Raw genomic sequence first — 19,589 nt, 5'->3', positions numbered from 1 at the left:
GTCTGTCTGTCTGTCTGTCTGTCTGTCTGTCTGTCTGTCTGTCTGTCTGTCTGTCATTTAAACATTTTATGCCATTTTTCACCCAAACAGTCTCCCAGGTAGTGAACATGAAAACATTTGAAGATGAGGATTCGGTTTCGTTTTCTCGGCCATGTCAGATGCTCCTCTCCGCAGGTCCGGGAGGAAGCGCCTGAGCAGCCTGACCGGGCGGCTGATCTGCGAAGATTAGCCCCCAGGACTCCCAGTGAGGGAGGCTGGGTCCAGAGTGCTGCGGGAAGAGCCCCCTGAAACTGATGCAGGGGGCAAATTGCCCATTTGCTCCTATGGAGGCCAGCAGACGTGCGCGGCACCTCGAGTGCTGCCGGGCCATGGAAAATGGCAAAGAGCAGAACTAGGCGAAAGCCTGTAAGGAAGCGAATCCCTTCTGTTATTACAAGCATATGTGAAGGATTGGTGGGATCTGAAGCTAAGAAGGCTCGGGTTTCTTCCCCCTCACTGAGTTTCAGAACTTGGTCAGTGGTGTCCCCCTCCTAAAATGGTGATGAAAAAGCAGAGTCCCGCTTTGGGCAAGTCAATCTTGGCTGCCCTGCAGGGAAAAGGAGAGTCTCTTGAGGACTTAGTGAAGAGGTCGGTTATCAAAGCCATAAAGCCCTTTGTTGACAAGTTAAACGAAACGGATCAAAGGGTGGGCTTAATTGAGAGCGAAGTGAAAACCATTAAGGAAGTAGCAGGGGGGCAGAGAAGTCTGCTCGGGAAAATGCGTCACTCGTGAGGGCAACGAACAAAGAATTAAAGCTGGTGGAGAACCAGCTGATCGGGCTACAAGTGGAACGAACACAGACAATTTTGCGCCTCCAGAACGTGGAAGAGGAGGAAAATGAGGATTTAAAGGATCTTGCCTTGGAATTATTGGCGACGCCTGCGAGGGCAACTAAAGAAGAGGTAAAAAGCGCCATTCTGGAGGTCCGTCGGGCTTCTTCAAAATATGCAACGAAGCGTCAGCTGCCTTGCGAGATCATCATTGATTTTTCATCTAAGAGGATCCGGGACACTATCCTATATAACTCATACAATGCGGATCTGGACTTTTTGGGGGACAAGGTCAAGATACTGAAGGACGTTCCATTTTTAGTTCGGAAAAGAAGATTTAAGTATAAAAGGTTTGCAGCTCTTCTGAGGGAACGTGGAATAAAGTATAAATGGCTATTTCCGGAAGGTATCTGGTTTAGTTACAAAGATCAAGCTTACAAGATAATATCAGAAGATCAGCTAAGGGACTTTGAGGGCAAAAACCAAGAATTTCAGCAAGAGGCCAAGCAAGAAGAAAAGGACTCGAAGTCTGAAGGGGGAGGGGAGGAGGGAACGAGCATGGTGGTTGCAGCTGTTCAGAGAGAACTGCGTCCGAGGCCCAGAGGGGGGAGGAAGATTTAATTTGGATTGTAATCTGTATTTTGCAAGGTCAACCATTCCATCAGTATTTTACAAAGTTTTAATACTAAACAATGGAAGTATGAAGGGAAAGCATTATTTGTAGTGTAGTGTTGTTATATGGTGTTGTTGTTTTTTCTTTCCTTCCCTCTGCCCCCCTTCCTTCCCTTTGTATTGTTAGTTATTGTGAGCAATTAAAAATAAAAATAAATAAATAAATAAAAAAACATTTGAAGATGAAAACAGCATTTAAAATATATGAAATAATTCAGTAAAAACATATATACACATGAATACATAACACCCAAACCCGGGAGGAGGACCAATAACAGTTACTAGAGAAAAAAAGGAAACAAAACAAAAGTCTTCACCTATTGGTGGAAGACAACAATAGAGGGTGACAGACACATTTCCTCAGGGAGAGAGTTCCAAAGTTTTTCTGCCATGACTGAGAAGGCTTTTTTCTTGGGTTGCCAACTGTCTCGCATCAGGGCACCAAAAGCAGGGTCTCCGAAGACGACCATAGTGGACGGGTATTGTTTTGGTTTTTTAAATGTATCTACGTTACGAATAGTTCACCTTTCATACTGAGACTCAAGGTGGATTACACAATGCAATAGGGTATATAAATGCAAATTTGACAAGATTTGAAAACAAGTAGAAATCCAATACAGAGCTGAGGAAATGCTGAAATGGAAGTGTGGGGAAGCCATTCCCTTGCCTCCTTGTTTACCAACAATGCCCAGGGAGTCCTGGCTGCAAAGTGAGCCATTGGATTGATTGGCGGCCAAGCTGGCAGAGCTGCTCCCTCCACCTGAGACAGCCTCTCACCCCAACAACCTGCCAAGAGGGGGGAGAGTGTCAGAGCAGGTTGGGGGAGCCACACCACTGCTGCAGCGTCCGTGGGAGAGCAAGCAGTGTGTTCTTCCCAATGCTGAGAGATACACCCAGCGGAGCAGGACACAGAAACCTCACCACTGCTGCCACAATTGGCAAGGGCAAGTGATATGCAGCATCTGGAGAGACTTAGGGTGCATCCTCCCCAAGGCTGAAGGAGACACTCTTGGGGCTGGTGGGGTCCCAGGGAGGGCCAGATTCAGCCATGAAGGAATGACTGCAGGCAACCCGAGGACAGTGATGCCTTATTGAGGTAAGAGCCAGGCCCCTGGGGAGCAAGGAAGCTGCCCAGTTGGCCCCCAGCTCTGTCTTTCTGGGAAGGGTGACCACCAGAGAGGGATGGTGGGTGGAGCCCAGGAAAAGCCCACACCTATGAAGTCTTTAAAAAGCTTGGCAGGCTGATGCCAAGGAGGAAGGGTGAGGCAGGTCCCATATTGCAAATGGAAGAGTCAAGCACCACAGGGAGGAATGACATTGGAACCCCTCCTTTCCCATATATTAACCGTTGCCCAAAGCTGGAGAAAGCAAACCAGAAGGTGGCTATTGGCCTGGATTCCAACCTCGATGAGGCGAAGCAGAGAAGAGCATAAGCAATTCTAAACTACAATACAGAAACTATCCAGAAGGATCATATTTATCACAACAGACAGTACATAGTAATATTAGGGCTGCCAGGTCCTCTTACCCGTTGTGTGGGAGGTGGCAGACCTGGCACTCATTGCACAGACGTATGTGCGTGCTCCCAGGACTATATGATGACATCACTTCCAAGAACTGACATCATTGTGCAGGCTATGTGCCATCCCTGGGAGCACCCCCATGCTCTTCAGTGGGCCAATTTTGGCCTATTTGGGGCAAGAATCGGACCACTGTGGAATATAGGAGTGCTCACAGCCCCTGAAGGGCTCCTGAAGGGTGAAATGGGCTCTGAAGGGTTCCTGAGCTCTGCAGCGGGCCAATTTTGGCCCATTTGGGACCAAATTGGATCAATTTGGGGCTGAAATTAGCCTGCTGTGGAGCAGGGAGTGCCACTGGGGAGGCACAATGGGCCTTGAGTGCAGAGGGCTGATTTCAGCCCATTTTGGGCTGAATCGGGGCTGGAGTGGGCCCATTTCAAGCTGAAATAGGCCTACTGTAGCTCGCAGAAGTGTGCCACCCAGGAGGTGTGTTCCCATGCCTTTTACCCTGCCAGCCAGGTAAGCGGGGGCAGGGGGATCTCCTGCCCCAGCGGGGCACTGGAAACCCTAAGTAGTATAGTCTATAGTTCCTACCACTTTACTAATGCATCTCTTTGAGACTACCTTCTCACAGTACAGCCCTTCTATATAAATAAGAAGCCCTCTTAAATAATTCACTTTCGCATAGTTTGCTGAAAGCCAGGAGAGTGGGAGCTTTCCTGAACTCCTCAGGTAGGCCATTCAGGAAGGTAGGGGCCACCATAGAGAATACACTTGTATGGGCAGCTGTTGATTTTTACCAAGTGTAGGGTGGAACTGCAGGAGGCTCTCTTCAGATGAGCGAATCTGCCATGGTGGAACATAGGAAGAGAGGCAGTCCCCTAGATATGATGGACCAAGGCCTTGAAAATCTTTGTATAGACAATACCTTGAATTGAGCCTGGTAACTGATGTGTAACCAACAGAGTGAGTGCAGGAGTAATATGTATGTTCCACTTAACTCCTGATAAAAGCAAACTCCAGCATTCTGCACCAACTGTAGTCTCTGAGTTAATTTAGAGGGGAGGCCTATGCACAGTGCATTACTGTATCAAGTCTCAATTTTACCATGGCATGGATCCAGGTAGCAAGATCAGCTGTGTCAAGGTAGGGGACCAAATTCCAGGGTAGACTAACTTTGTAGAAAGCATTCGTTTGAGTTGCCTTACCTTGCTTTTCTAGTAGTAGCACAGAATCCAATATAATCTCTAGGCTCTGAAATGAATCTGCAAGGGACAGTCAAACTCCATTGACACTGGGGAGCATAATGTCCTTCAATATCTCTGCTTTCCAAACCAGCATCTCTTCCATCTTGTCTGGGTTCCGTTTAAATTTGTTCACTTTCAGCTACTTGACCACAGCTGTCAGGCAGTGACCCAAGATCTCTACTGCATCCATAGTGATTTGGATAGTGAGATATAGAGCTGGGTGTCATCTGCATATGGATAGTTCTAGGCCAGGATGGGCTGTAAAGATAAGAACCAGCTCCCTGAAGCAATCACAGAAGCAGATAAGGAGTCAATGCATCAGATTTAGGAGCATGATGAAAATACACACGCTATGCAATGCCTGCAAGCGAGTGACTGCATTTTGTACCAACCAGAGCTTCTGGGTTGTCTTCAAAGACAGTTTTGTGGTCCACATGTGTGCCTGTGTTAATAGAAGATACAGGTCAGTTCACTCTATTTTGCCATAATGGTGTAAGCACAACTGGATATGAGGCTTCTTTATTTTCTGTCTCCTTCCTCCATTATTAGATTCTTCATAGACTGAGGAAATCATGTTTGAGTGGATAAAAATAGTCAAGCTTCAATTTTTAGGCAAGTTACCATTTACAAATACAATTTATGCTAATCTTCTTAGATACAAAGTAAAAATATTGTGTGTGCATCTCTCTGTGTGCGTTCTGTGTAATTTATTCTATTTATTCTTCAGGGAAATAGAAATTTCAAAGGCACTCCAGTCCTTTATCCTCAGAAGATTATACAAAAGGGGAGGGGTGGGGAGGGAATGTGGTAATTAGGTGGCATAAGAATTCACAAGTGTTTCAACTAAACACAGGGCAAAATCTACTGGCAAGTTCCAAATTCTTGCATAGTTGTCAGTTGGTTTTACAGAGTGGGTTGTGGCATTCATTTTTGCAAGTGTGCACGTGCTAATTAGTACAGATTGAAAACTACTTCTTATATCTAGCCTGCAAATATGTGGTGTATTAATTAAGCATAGCTTAATATTTTTTTAAAAATCAATGTATTTAATTATCAACATGGCCACATCTCTGAATACTTAAATCCAGAGATTGGGGCAATGGGGAAGACATTTCTTTCTACAAACCTAAGAAACGCCCCTATTTTACAGAAAAATCTGAAATAAAAAGATTTTTTTAAAAAAATTAAAAGATAAAAGGAGCACCAGTACCTTTAAGAGACAGATGCCCTCAGTGGCTGTGGCTAGGCAACTACAACAGTATTAACAGCCTTCCAGTCTTGGTTTCTATCAATAAAAGGCAAGGGGAGGAGCAAGGCCCCTTCCAGGGCTGATTTGGCCGCTGAGGGAGGAATAGTTGGGACCAGGCCTTATAGCAACCATTGGGCAACTTGCTACCATGCAACTTGTATAACTCACCCAGGCCTGGCTGCTTTCTGCTATTCAACAGCAACCATCCAAAGAAAGTCAGTGTGACGTAGCATTCAGTGTTTCAGACGAGGATCTGGAAGTCCCAAGTCGGAATCCGCATTCTGCTGTGAAAGCTCACTGGGTGACTTTGGACCAGTCACACACTCTCAGCCTAACCTTCCTCACATGGTTCTTATGAGGATAAAATGAAGGAGAGGATATTGGAAGACATTTTGGGTCCCCATTGTGTATAATGGCAGTATATAAATGAAGAAGATAAATAATAAATATAGATGCATATGGGGAGCAGATAAAAAACAAGTTGATTGGTGGGCTTGAAAAACAGAAGGAAGCATGGAAAGGTGAAGATATGGGGGCTGCCAGGAAAGGGGAACAAGGAAAGAGTGTGGAGAGGGGAGTACAGGGATGATGCTTGCAATCTTCAAGGTCTGTTGTTGTTGTGCATGTTGTGTGTTGTTGTATGTAGTGTATGTGTGTAGTTTAACTGAGTAAAAACTTAGTAAAAACTTAGTGGCTCAATGGTTTCGAGGGAGGACTGTGTTCTGTGCGGTTCTAGTGTCATTAAGTGCAAAAGCAGCTGCCCTAAAGAATCCAGAAGCCCTCCATTAAAAGAACGGGGCCAAAACTTGTTATAACAACAACAACAAAACCCCAAATAGATTAAAATTGAGCAGTCAATGCCCCATGCAGAAAAAAATGACAATGATATGTAGTTCATTTGGAAATCCCAGATCCAAAACTGAAATGGAATTTTTTTTAGTGCACACTCAAGTGATGACCAATAAGATTGTTCTGGAAAAAGTAATTTGATAACTGTAGTATGTGACATTCCCTTTGATAAATATATTTTTTAAAAGTACCCTTTTCAGTATTGTACTTTAACCAGGGCTTTTTTCTGGGAAAAGAGGTGGTGGAACTCAGTGGGTTGCCCTTGGAGAAAATGGTTACATGGCTGGTGGCCCCGCCCCCTGATCTCCAGACAGAGGGGAGTTTAGATTGCCCTCTGTGCTGCAGCGGTTTTAGTTAAACCAGTCCACAGGGTTACAAGTTGAAGAGAGGAGGGACTGCAGAAGATTTGTGCAGAGGCCAAGCAACTCCATGCAACTAAATATCCTGTCCCCTGATATTTCTTAATTTTCATTGAGCTCAAAGCATGCCAGCAACTCTGGTATATGTGTAATATTTTGAACCTGTGGAAACTTGAGAAATAATGCTCAAAACCTGGAGTTGCAAAGAGATAAAAGTATTGACCTTCCACATCCCCATCTAGCAGCTGGATTTTTAAGAGGGTCACCTAGGGATGCTAACCTCCAGGAGAGGTCTAGAGTTCTTTTGGGATTACAGCTGATCTCCAGCCTACACAGATCAGTTCCCCTGGAGTAAATGGCAGCTTCAGAGAGCAGACTTTATGGCAGTACATCTGTACTGTGCTCCTTCCCCCTCCTCAGGCACCACCACCAAGTCTCCAAGAATTTTTGAAACTGGAATTGGCAACCCGAGGGTCTGTTCATCACAAGTGCTATACACATGATTAAAATGAATCAGTTTGCCAAACTCATTGACAAAATCCCATTGAAGTAAATATTGTTCACTGTATAACATTCTGGCCATATTTCAGTGGTAATCCTCTTTTAAAATGTGACATGAAGGTTCTTTGCGATGCAAAAGTGGAGGATTATGCTTAATTTGCAGAATGATTTTTAAAGGATTAACAGCGGCATCTTTAATCATTTAAATTAGACACAGATTTCTTTTTTGGTATAAAGTTTTATACTGTAGAGGAACGATTAATGAGTTCTACTTTTGATCTTTTAAAATTATCATTCCTGAGAAACTGACTCCAACTATGACTCAATAAGGGTTTGGTGTACCAGTTTGTGCATTTGGACACCACTGCCCTCTAGCGATTGCCATCTGTCAGACTTAATAGACTGAGATCTGTTTTTATCTCTTGAGGATGTAAGGTAAAAAAACTGGCAATGCTAAGAAGACAAATGCTTATGAGAAAGAGAGTTTTGTTTGTTCATTGTGCTTGACAGTGAGATCTGAAATACATATTCCTGTGGTACAGAACCATAATTTACAATGTTTCCCTATCTTCATCTTAAAACTAAACATCCTCAACACCAAAAACTGATTTCAGTAAAAAAAAATGAGACTTTTGACACTAACAGGTTTATTACGGCATTTTAAAGATTCAGATCTGTTGGACTGCAATGTACTAGCAGATTTAGGACTGCATGTTTATTGGCAGTCAAAAACTGTGCTTTTAAACTTTGTCATTATTCATTTTATGATTATGATTATTCTATTTTTATTGTAAGCTGCCTCGAATCCTTGCAAAGTAGAATGGTGACTAATACATTTCCCCCCACTCCTCTGCTTGAAGCCAGCTGGGTAACCTTGGGTCAATCATAGCTTCTTGGAGCACTCTCAGGGCCAAGCTACAAGTGACAAATGACACTTGAACGGCAAGTGTATTTCTCCCTGTTCACTTGCCCTCCACTCGATCCACTTGCCGTTCAAGTGTCATTTGTCACTTGTAGCTTGGCCCTCAGACTCACTCACCTCGCAGGGTGATTGGCGTGAGGATAATAATAGCATACTTTGTAAACTGCTCTGAGTGGGGGTTAAGTTGTGCTGAAGGGTGGTATATAAATGTAATGTTGTTGCTGTTAAAACTTCCTGAAATTTTGAAACCTTGGGAGGAAATTTTTCTGGATTTTTTCCAGGAAAAAAAATGGAAAATTGGGGGAGGGGGGATTGAAATATATGTGATATTTACTATTATGTCTGTTGCTGTAAGTATGATCCTACTGGGTAGTTTCTGTGTTGCTTAATATATCAGGCTTAGAATTACTTATCCTCTGTTTCAGCATTTCTTCTACTCTGTATTGGATTTCTGCTGATTTTAAATCTTTGCAAGTTTGCATTTATAGACTATTTATAGACCTTTTTGTTTATTGAAATGTCTTTGAAATTGACTGTACTGACTCACTCTGCATTATCCACCTTGAGTCTCAATGAAAAAGGCAGCCTAAGAGTCCTGGATTTGAGTTAGTGTTCCAGCAAATCACATTTTCAACCTGAAACAGCGAAATTTGTGTATATTTTGGCTCAGAAATGGCATGATTCACACCCTTAGTAACTATCACTTGTTTGTCATAAGGGCTTCTTTAACATACAGTTTTTCAGGTACAATATGCCTTAAATGTGGACTAATTATTTCTTTCCAAAAACAGAGAAAAAATATTATGAATGGCTGAAAAGTACTTTTTTGTAAACACCATGACATCCCTGAATGCAAGACCATATTAAAGCTGTCAAGAATGATTCTGTAATTAAACGGCAAGTCATTGAACAACAGAGTTATTATTTTTTTAGCCATCCAAGCAGCACTATGTGAGTCAGATACATATGTATATATATATAAACATTTGCTTTTATTTTATTTACAGCTTAGGTGGTGAAGTGGTGCGAGGAAATGAAGGAGGCTATGTTGGCAAACATTTCCGCATGGGATTTATGACAATGCCTGCTCCTCAAGACAGGCTACCACACCCTTGTTCTAGTGGCTTTACCGTGAGATCCCAGTCACTTCATTCTGTTGGCGGCACGGATGATGAAAGCAGCAGCTGCTCTCGCAAGCAACCACCGCCCAAACCCAAACGTGACCCCAATACCAAGCTTAGCACATCTTCCGAAACTGTAAATGCTGGAACAACGAGTAAAAGTGGGAAGTTGCCAGACAGGACTGAAGGTAAATTCTAAAGTTGTTCTGACTTCAGTAGATTGTATTCAATGTTTCATTGTGAATGCCCCTAAACTGCAAGTAGGGTTGCTGCCATGTTGAATGCAGACATGGATTAGTTACTATAAATCTTTTTTCTTTCCTTTCCTTGACCAAAATACATCCCATGTGGTCTACGTCAAAAATAATCTTGTATCAAGGAGTGTACCAACAACTAGTTTGCAAAGGAAAAGTGTTGTTTTTGGTTGTTGAATATTGGTTGTATTGGATGTAATAGTTATTTAGTCTATGCCTTTCTTGTTTATGGTGTTTTACAGAATTTTGTAAACAAACAGGGGCAGGTTCCTCTCTATCCCAAAAAGTTTACAGTCTAAATTTCAATAGCAATAAGATAGCATTAATTAGGATAACAAAGGATGAATGTGAGCAAATGTAGTTGTACCTACATTCGTTTCCTTTCAATGAAGGATAAGGAATTAAATTGTAGGGTTCATAGAAAAGATGAGTTTCAAAAAGATGAGAAAAGCAAGAGAGGTAGCACCTTAGAGAAGATGACAGGGCATATCAGTTGGAAGATTCACCAAGGAACAAAGTTGCTTAAGAGACTAGGGATGCTCAAACACCTGCTGGTTCAACTCACCTCCTCTACATCAGTGGTGACCAGACAATCAATGAATCTAAAGGGCCATTGAGTTGTTTGCAACCTGTTTGGGTGTATTTGCAGGAACAGCCTACTTGCAGCCATCAGATGTCAGACCCCAAATGCTGAGGGATCAGCTGAGAGTCAGGTTTTGATCTCCTCCTGGGGAAATTTTTCTCTGTACCCAGCCAAGTTATTTGGGAAGAGGAGATTAGGAGCCAATCCCAGTTAAAATTCTACTGACTCCCAGACTTGTTGAGATGTTGCAAATTTAGTGTGTGTGTGTGTTGGGAGAAGGCTCAGGGATCCAGCTGATTTCCCCTGTTGTCTTGGGCTTCAGCATATCAACAACTACTGGTGATCCCTGGCTCCAAGGATGTTTGCCTGGCCTCAACTAGGGCCAGAGTCTGTTCAGGTCTGGCGCCAGCCTGGTGGAACACTCAGTTGAGATCCAGGCCCTGTGGGACCTATTACAGCTTCACCAGGTCTGCAAAATGGAGATGTTCCTCCAGGCCTATTATTGTGGTTGGGGAGCTGGTGGACTATCCTGTTGGTCCCTCACCTGGTCTGCTCTGCTTCCACTGCCTTAATTAGATCTACCGTACAACCCCTCAGCACATTTGTGACTGAAACTTTGGGGTGAGAGCTGTATCTTGGAGGTCCTTGTGGGCTGTGTTTACTGTTTTAATTCTGCATTTTATGGTATTTTATTATTGTTTTGTGGATTTTTATAGTTATAGATATTTATGATAATGTGACCCACCCTGAGCCCACTTGCAGGGATGGTGGGATACAAACAAACAAACAAACAAACAAACAAACAAACAAACAAACAAACAAACAAACAAACAAACAAACAAACAAACAAACAAACAAACAAACAAACAAACAAACAAACAAACAAATGTGATCTTACTTGTGGGAGGAACGTACAACAGGTACACAGACTAAGAGCTTCTTTGATTGTTTCAAAACAACATATTAACCGCTAAGCCACTAAGCTGTATTCAAATAATAGAGATGATTATTCTCTCTGATAAGTAATCAACCCTCCAACTGAAAAAGGTCATAAGTTTGTTTATTCTAGCTATCAAGGGGAAATCTTGTATCCCAGCCAAAAATCACTTAATGTAATCTTTTTAGATCTTCATTTAAAATCATTTTAATCACTCTTGAAATAATTAAAGAAGAATCACAATGATACAAAAATTAACAATTGTCAATAAAATTATAAAAAGCATATATGCCCTCTCTTGTCCTATCTTAAACGTGATAGATAAAATAGAATATCATTCTTACCAAAGCATTTTCATAAAAGATAAGATAATCTCTCAGAAACACAAAACTGAGAGATTCAAGGTATTTGGGTATGGCTACCTGATATAGGCTCAACTACTTGAGCCTCACAAGACTTTATTAACTCATCTAATTTGTTTCCTCTGAAGGTATGATGTGTATCACCTCTGAGCATAGCGTGACACTTTCCCAAGGAATACTTGTTTCAAACAGTGTTTTTCTGCTTATTCTGCTCTTTCTATGATTTTGTCCAGGCATAAATCAGTCAGTCAAGCAAGCCTTTATTGGCATATATAAAATATAAATTTTTTAAATACAGAGACTCCAAACAAAATGAGATTAAAATACAGATAGGAGCAGGGCAACAGTGCAGCAAAACCAGTACAGAATATTACTTGTCATGGCGTATAGCCATGGCACTGTAGAGAAACTTAGCTACTATTTCAGTTATTTCCCCATCTGGGTTGTCAAGCAGGAACTGAACTTTAAAATCATCAGAAAACTCTGAAAGTTGGGCTAATATAGGATGTAGAAGATCCCGGCATGGCGCCAGATAAAAAGGGCACTGGAGAAGAACATGGGAAACAGTTTCAACACAGTCCATCAAACACAGACAACACCTGCTATAATAAGGAATCCCATGAAATCTGCCAGATAAAATGGCTGAAGGAAGAACTTTAAATCTGGCCAGAGAAAAGGCTCTATGTAAATTGGGGGCATAAATCATTTATTTATAAATTATCTTTCTCAAGCTTTGGACTTGAGAACAACATGGAAATGGTAATAAGCAATACAAGCATGCAGATTTGAAAACTAAAAGCAAAATTGAAAAGCAAATCCTCAGTCCTACTTTGTTCAAGATTCTACAGCATTAAGGTCAAAGTCTGTAACAAAGGGAATTTAAATAATTAGGAAATGCTGATGATTAATAACATAGGTTCAAATATTGTGTGTATGTTGTTCGCTGTCAAGTAGCCACTGATCGATGGCAACATTATGAATGAAAGACCTCCAAAACGTCCTATCATTAATAAACTTGCTCAGAGCTAAACTACACCAGACGAATGGCACACGAACAACATGTGAACGAACGTATACATATCTCCCCGTTGCTTTCCTGTACACTTGCCAGTGCAGCCAGACTGCACTTGATCCCATGTGCATGCTGGCACAAGTTTCTTCTGCGGTCCTCCAATATGTGGGAATGGTATCCCATCATGCACTGACAGTTTGCGCTTGCTTAAACCATCTCCTGTCTCCTATTGCCTTTCTGTGAGGGAAGAGGGAAGCAGATGCAAAACAGAATCACCACTCTGCAATGGCAACTTGATGATATGGTCCATGGACACTCGCCAATGCAACTACATGTAAACTGCTTTTTTTCCAACACGTGCACAGAGCAGAGCCATGGACATGAGTTCACCGGGGGTAAAAGAGACATGGGAAGGTAAGGAAAAGTAACGAATCTGGCCACTCGCATAGACTCGTGTAATTAGTCTCATCTAGTTTGGCTCTCAGATCTTGCAAACTGGAGGATGTGGCTTCTTTTATCAAATCAAACCATCTCATTTTAGGTCTTCCTCTTTTCCTGCTGCTTTTCATTTTCCCCAGCATTATTGATTTTTCCAGAGTCTTGTCTTCTCATGATGTGACCAAAGTATGATAGACTCAGTTTTGTCATTTTAGCTTCTAGGGAGAATTCAGACTTGATTTGATCTAGTACCCACTTATTTGTCTTTTTGGCCATCCATATTATCTGCAAATCTCTCCTCCAGCACCACATTTCAAATAAATCAATTTTCTTCCTGTCATTTTCTTCACCATCCAACTTTCAGATCCAAACATAGTAATGGGGAATACATAGTATGGATTTTCTTGATCTTAGTATTTTCAGCACGGTAACTTTACAGCGTTTCAGAATCTATTCTGCTTCCCATGTTTTTCAGAGTTCCGTACGTGCAAGGAAGTCATGGGAAGGGTTAAATGGCTGCTTTCCCCTCCCTCCTGGCATGTTTGAGGCTTTTACTAATGTCAAAGAGGGAAAAAACCCAAGCATTTTGCACAGCCATTTGTGAAACAAAGCGGCAAGGAAGCTGCCGGGAGGGAATGAAGCAGCAGCATTTAAAACCTTTTCTGGCTTGGCTTTACATAAAATAAATGAGAGTGGAATAAGCACAAAACATACAGGTTTTCCCCCAGAACTCCGCCACCAATTGCCTCTCCAGTGGGCATGGGATAGCCTAATATGGGGTGGGTGGGTTCCAGCATTGCAATGTTACCATGCATACATGCATGCAAAAAAAATGACATCCAGCCCCCACAAAATGTGGCTCTAAACAGACACATCTCAACTCATCAGCAGACACCAAATCACCTCAAAGTTGTACAGTGCAGAATGATGGGACCTCAAGCTGTCTCAGCACTGATCAGCATGAATGCTCAGCATTGCTGGCTTCACGTGTGCCATGAGGAATGGGCTCTTGGTCCCCAGAGAGACATCTTTACCTTTAAGGATCTTTTTTAGATCCCTCACAGCTGCTCTTCCAAGTCTCAGTCTTCTTCTGATTTCTTCATTGCAGGCTCCCTTCAAATATTAGAGATTCAAATTGTGTTATAGATTTAAAAAATGAACATTTTACTTAAACTTTATTTTATTTAATGTGTTTAAACTGACACAAAAAGGCAAGTGACTATATATCACAGTGCTGATGATGAGGCCTTTTCTTCATACCATTGTTGGAAACGTCTCATGAATCTGTGGGATCCCAGTACAGGACATAACACAAATAGTAGTGTAATACAATAATAATATGACAAAGGATACTGGTCACTTTAAAGAATAATGGCTGTGTGTTAATAGAGCTTGCGATCAGCTGAACTCTGAGCCTATTGATGTAAACAATGACAGCATGATGTACTTCACCGAGGACAGAGTTAAGTCAATATAAACTATTCCAGTCACGAGTAACACCAGTCTTGCACCAGCTGCACTGGCTTCTGGTGGAATGCCGGGTCAGGTTCAAGGTTTTGGTTTTAACCTTTAAAGCCCTTAGTGGACTGGGGTTGACATATCCGTGGGACTGCCTCTCATCATATGTTCCCTGGAGGATGCTCCACTCAGCAAACATCTACTGGTGGTCCCTGGCCCCAAAGAGGTCTGCCTTGCCTCAATCAGGGCCAGGGTCTTCTCAGCTCTGGCTCCAACCTGGTGGAACTCTTTGTCTGTGAAGACCCAGGACCAATAGGATTTGCTGTCTTTCTGCCAGATCTGCAAGACAGAGATGTTTTGCCAGGTAAATAATGGTTGAGGCAGATGGGCCTTTATGTTATTTTTATTTTGCTTTATGCTTTGCATGTTTTATTCTATTATTATGATATATGTTGTGCTCTGCTCTAAGGCTGCTGCAGGGAGAGTGGGTTATAAATATAATTAAATAAAAAAAATTAAAGGGTCAAGCTAAATAAGACACTGGACATGGATTCAAACCTATGGAAGGTGACACCATTTTACCTGGGAACTGTAGTTTTCAAAGACAGCTGCACAGGCTTGATGGGAGACTGGGGAAGGGGAAGGATCCCTCGCACCCCTTCTGCCTGGCCTCTGCCTCTGCCAACAGTTCAGCCAGCTCCCCTCCACATTCCAGTTACTCACCCACCTCCCTCTTTCCCCAGGTGGTTTTCTGCCCCCTTCCTCCTGCTTTTGCTCCCTTCCCCTGCGCTCTGGGTGGCTGCATACCTGCACCCCTAGAGGTAGCAAAGGCAATAGAAAAGTGGAGATAAAGACGGTGCTTAATGGCCCTTGTCACCACTCAGAGCGCACAGGGAGGGAGAGGGGAGCAAGCAGCTGGAATGGGGGAGGAGAGAGCCAGCCAGCAGAGGCAGCAGCCAAGCAGAGCTTGGGTTGAATATTGTGTCGGTGGGTGGGTTGTGCCCTCTCCATTTCTTTTTTAATTGTGGGATAAGATACTTGTTGGAAATTTGTTATATGGTTTACCTGTAATAATTTTTAAAAAATCAAATGCAGTGAAATTCAGGTTTAATTATATCGCATTTGAAGTATCTACCACTAATGTTTCTTCCACAGGGCTCATTGACGTGGATGAGTGTTTAACAAGAGTGAAACTCTCACTCCATTCCCATTTATTTTCCCTGGTTCCTTAATAGATTTTATACTTTGTGTGTTCTCCCATAAGTGTTCTGTGCAAAAGAAGCACCTTTCACTGCTCTATAATTCTGTCAGACAAAAAGCATTAGCCTTGTGCTATAATCTCTCAAAGTGGTTGACTTATTGAGGACATTTACTGTTTAGGAGAGGCAATTACTTATAACAGTAATTGCTGTTTTACAGAAGCAACACTTTTTCTATTAAATCACTACTACAAACCCACCCAGGATGCCAAATGCCCATTGAGAGTTTGCACTTTTGCCACAGCAGTGGAATGCAAGTTAGGCTAGAAAAGATATAGAGTTGTCTGGGAGTAATTGTCCCATTCATCTAATGTCTAATAAAGTCAAATAATGTGTTCACTTGGATAACTGTGCACAATAATTCACTTTTCTTCCAGCAATTGCAGTTACCAGCAATCTGGGTTGCCTGACTATTAGGCAAAACTAGGCAACTGCCTAGAGTGCTAGATTTGGAGGGCACCAAAAATCCCATACTGAGCTCCTCCTCTCCTCTAGGTTGTGATCCCCACACAACCAGTGGTCCTTTCTTTCCCCCGCCCTGCCCCCCAAATATACCACAGTGTATCCATGTTGTCAAAGATGAATCCATATCAAGGTTGCACTTTTTATTGATTGGCTCAGTTCTAATCAGCAGTTTCCAAGGCTAACAGTCACCCTGCAGCAAGGCTGCTTACTGCTTAGCCATTACCTCCACCTGCTTTCACTCAGGTTCTTATGCCTGCTTATTTTGCTGAGGTCCTTCACCTGGTTGGCCAGCTACTCTTCTAGCAGGATTGCCACCAGCAGCAGCCAGGTTCCCCAGGCCAGGCCCAATGGGAGTTGTGGCCTCTTGGCCAAGCATGCTACCTTCCTGGTCCAAGGGAGTCCTGTATCTCTACCGCTATAGAGCACTTCGGTTAAGCTAGATCCCATCTGAGCCCTTTTTATTCTCCTTCTCTTAGACCTGCCCAATTCCTGCTGCCCTGGACCTACTCCTGAGTAGGTCTTTTTCTAGGGAGAACTTTGCTCTCAAGTAGGTCTTTTATTTCAAGGGAACTGACCCTGGTTGCCCTTGCTCTTATCTGCTCCTGCCACAGTCTTACTGACTCACAGGGTGGTTCCTTCTACCTCATCACATGGCTGCTGATATGCTTAGGGCAGTGCCCAGGGCCACCTCTTCTCCACTGGGGCTAGAGGATGTGACATAGGCACCAAGATGACACCTAAACTGGTGCCTGCCCTGAGGGGCTGGTGGAGGCATGGGGGAGAGAGGAAAGGAGTGCTACCTTTCCTGCAGCTACCAGCTAAGCCTAGTTAGGCAAGAGGAAAATTCCCAGAGGAGCCTCCCCAACTGCCCTCACTCTTGTGCTGCCCAGCTGCCCTGGGACTGCCAACTTATCAGGCCCCACCTAGAGATTGGCAGCCCTAAACTGCCTGCAACTCCTGCACTTACAGCATGGAAGGGGTTAAGAGGCAGAGGAAGGCTCAGGGCACCCAGTGTTAGACCAGAACCACTGAGAGAGAGAGAGAGAGAGAGAGAGAGAGAGATGTTCCCTAGATCTTTTTTCCTACATGAAGCAGTGGGAGAAGACACAGGCACTGCGAATACACCTGGGAAGATACTGCAGCAGCTGGAGGGGAGCAATTCTAGCCAGGCTTACCAGCCCCATTGAGTTGGTGCAGTGCTGGAGAGGTACAGGGCCAGGTTGACCAGGGAGTGTTTAATCTCTTATCCCTCAGCCTTTGCTAGGGTTGCCAGGTGTCAGGTTTTCACCTGAACAGTGTGGTATTTCGGGGGGACTATCTGGGAAAACATTCCCTAAATGCTGGACACCTGGCCCCGCCCCTCCTCCTGCTCCATCACCCTTTCCCAACCTGGCCACTTAGCCTCCTGCAACTGCATGCTGCTGCTGGCTCAGAAAAGTGGCCAGGAGCAGCCTAGGTGCCTGGCCGACCTCATGCAAGCTGCACGCCGCTGCCCAGGAGTAGCCAGCCAGCCCAGAGACACAAAGTGGGTCAGTGCGTCCACAGTGATGTCGTTGTGCCAAAAAGAAGCACGTTTGCACTGTTCATGAGTGCGATAGTAAAAAAAAGAAAGGTTAGCACTGCCAAGGTCTGGTATTATTTTGGACCTCATCTGGCATCCTAGCCTTTGCCCTTGTACTGACCTGTGTTTCTGGCTCAGAATCAACACAATCAAATGACCTTTACTCATTCCTCTATGCTTCAGGCAGGGTGTAGCTTTTTTTTAAAAAATGTAATTCAAGCATATACCAAGTGATTCTACTTTTTTACAAGCCAAAGAAGGCCAATCTATTGCTTTTTTCATTTTTATTTGAAATGTGGAGCGGGTAGATGGGAGAACTAAGTGCCATTTTATTCCTTAGAGCTTACTCTCAGGAAACTGTATTTAAGAATGAAACATCTCATGAGTCAATCCCCCTCCCCCCATTCAAGAATTTAAAATTCTTTCACGTCACTGAAGCACTCTGAAAAGGGGGGCGGGCAAAGTCACAGGTCACTTTAGGGCACCAAAAATCTTTAAGCTGACTCTACCAACCCAGTCCTTTGTTCCAATGGCTGGGAGGGCTCTCCAGCCTCATGGTATGTTTTGCCCTATAAGAATAGGGACTCTTGCCCCACTCAAACTGACTAGTGCACAGTTACTGGATCTGAAGTGCTGCTCCCTTGAGGTTACTCTAAGCCTCTTGCTCTCCTGGCTGAGAACGCGGGACATTTGATGCTACTCTATTCCTCCGTGGATTGGACTACTCTTCAGGATAGGTAGATATACTTCCCCTCCCTCATTCTATCCCAACTTCTGGCTAGCTTCCTAGGACTCTGTATGTGTGCAACCATTTTATTATTACTCCTGTGTGTGTGTGTGTGTGTTTTTCCTCTTTAATAAAATGTCGATCTTTGAATTTGGAAGCACCAGCCTTGTCTACTATCTTGGGGAAGGGACTCCATAAAAATTGGTCAAAAGATCCTGTTGTTACCCTCTTGCAGAGCTGTCTTCCTTGCCACGAATCCCCCCCCCAACTCTTTTATTAGGAAGGAGACCAATTCAGAGTGCTGATTCAAACCTGGGTTTCCTATATCCTTTTCTGAAATGCTAACCACTACACTACAGTGCTTTGAGGTGAGGGTGCTGCTGTTGAGCAGTAGCAAGCAGCCAGGCCTGGGTGAAAAATGCAAGTCTTGTGGTATCGAGCTTCTTGGCTTGGCCCCAATGAGTCCTCCCTCAAAGGCCAAAACAGTCTTGGAAAAGTACCTGCCGTCTCCCCTGTCTCTTACTGAGGGTCAAGCTACAAGTGACTTTTTTCACGCGTAGAACACTTGATCGTTTTCACAAGTTTTCCTGGGAACTGAAGTCCCAGTGTCCTTCCCCTCTCTGTTAGAATCGCCGCCTGAAGAGCCAGAGAAAGCCGGCTGCAGCAGCAGCTTTTGCAAATCATTCCTCCAGTCACAAGCCTGCTCTCAACGATCTTTGGGGGCGGGCAGCTGCAGCTTTCTCCCTGGGCGTCTTGCTCCTGGGGAGCTGCTCTGGATTTGCAAAAGCTGCTGCTGCAGATTCTAACAGAGAGGGGAAGGACACTGGGACTTCAGTTCCCAGGAAAACTTGTGAAAACGATCAAGTGTTTTACGTGTGAGAAAAGTCACTTGTAGCTTGGCTCTGACAGAAACCGAGCCTGGAATAATGGCTAAACTGTTATATTTGCCTAGCAACAGCCACTGAGGGCATCTGGTTAAAGCTACAGGCACTCCTTTTGCCATTTTGTGTGTGTGTGTGTGTGTTTTTTTTTTAACGAATGTATTCTTTCTAAGATTTCAAATTTTTCTGCAAACCTGGGGCATTTTCCAGGTGTGTAGGAAGATTTGTTTTGTCCGTTCATGGCTCCAATCTCCAGTTTTAAGTATCCACAGATCAGGGCCACTTGGTAATTAGTATATAGGTTGGTGGCATTCTTTTCACATAATGCAGGATCTTGCTAGCTGCATATTTGGAAAGTGCTATCTGGTAGGATTTTGGTCCATGATGGAAGGTGTAGCTGCA

The 19,589-nt window shown here is 43.5% G+C and overlaps 1 protein-coding gene across 1 annotated transcript in view; it reads left to right on the top strand.

Annotated features, from left to right (window-relative positions):
• Positions 1-19,589, top strand: part of NYAP2 (neuronal tyrosine-phosphorylated phosphoinositide-3-kinase adaptor 2) — a 185,559-nt gene that overhangs the window by 71,576 nt on the left and 94,394 nt on the right. The window contains exon 2 of the mRNA XM_054984159.1: positions 9,137-9,438. Within this exon, the coding sequence (XP_054840134.1) occupies positions 9,137-9,438 (302 nt within the window). The remainder of the gene's footprint in view (positions 1-9,136; positions 9,439-19,589) is intronic.

This window comes from Eublepharis macularius, chromosome 6 (genome assembly GCF_028583425.1).
Source record: "Eublepharis macularius isolate TG4126 chromosome 6, MPM_Emac_v1.0, whole genome shotgun sequence".
NCBI classification, from domain to species: Eukaryota; Metazoa; Chordata; class Lepidosauria; order Squamata; family Eublepharidae; genus Eublepharis; species Eublepharis macularius.
The sequence above is the reverse complement of the archived record's forward strand: the minus strand, read 5'-3'. Positions and strand labels throughout refer to the sequence as shown.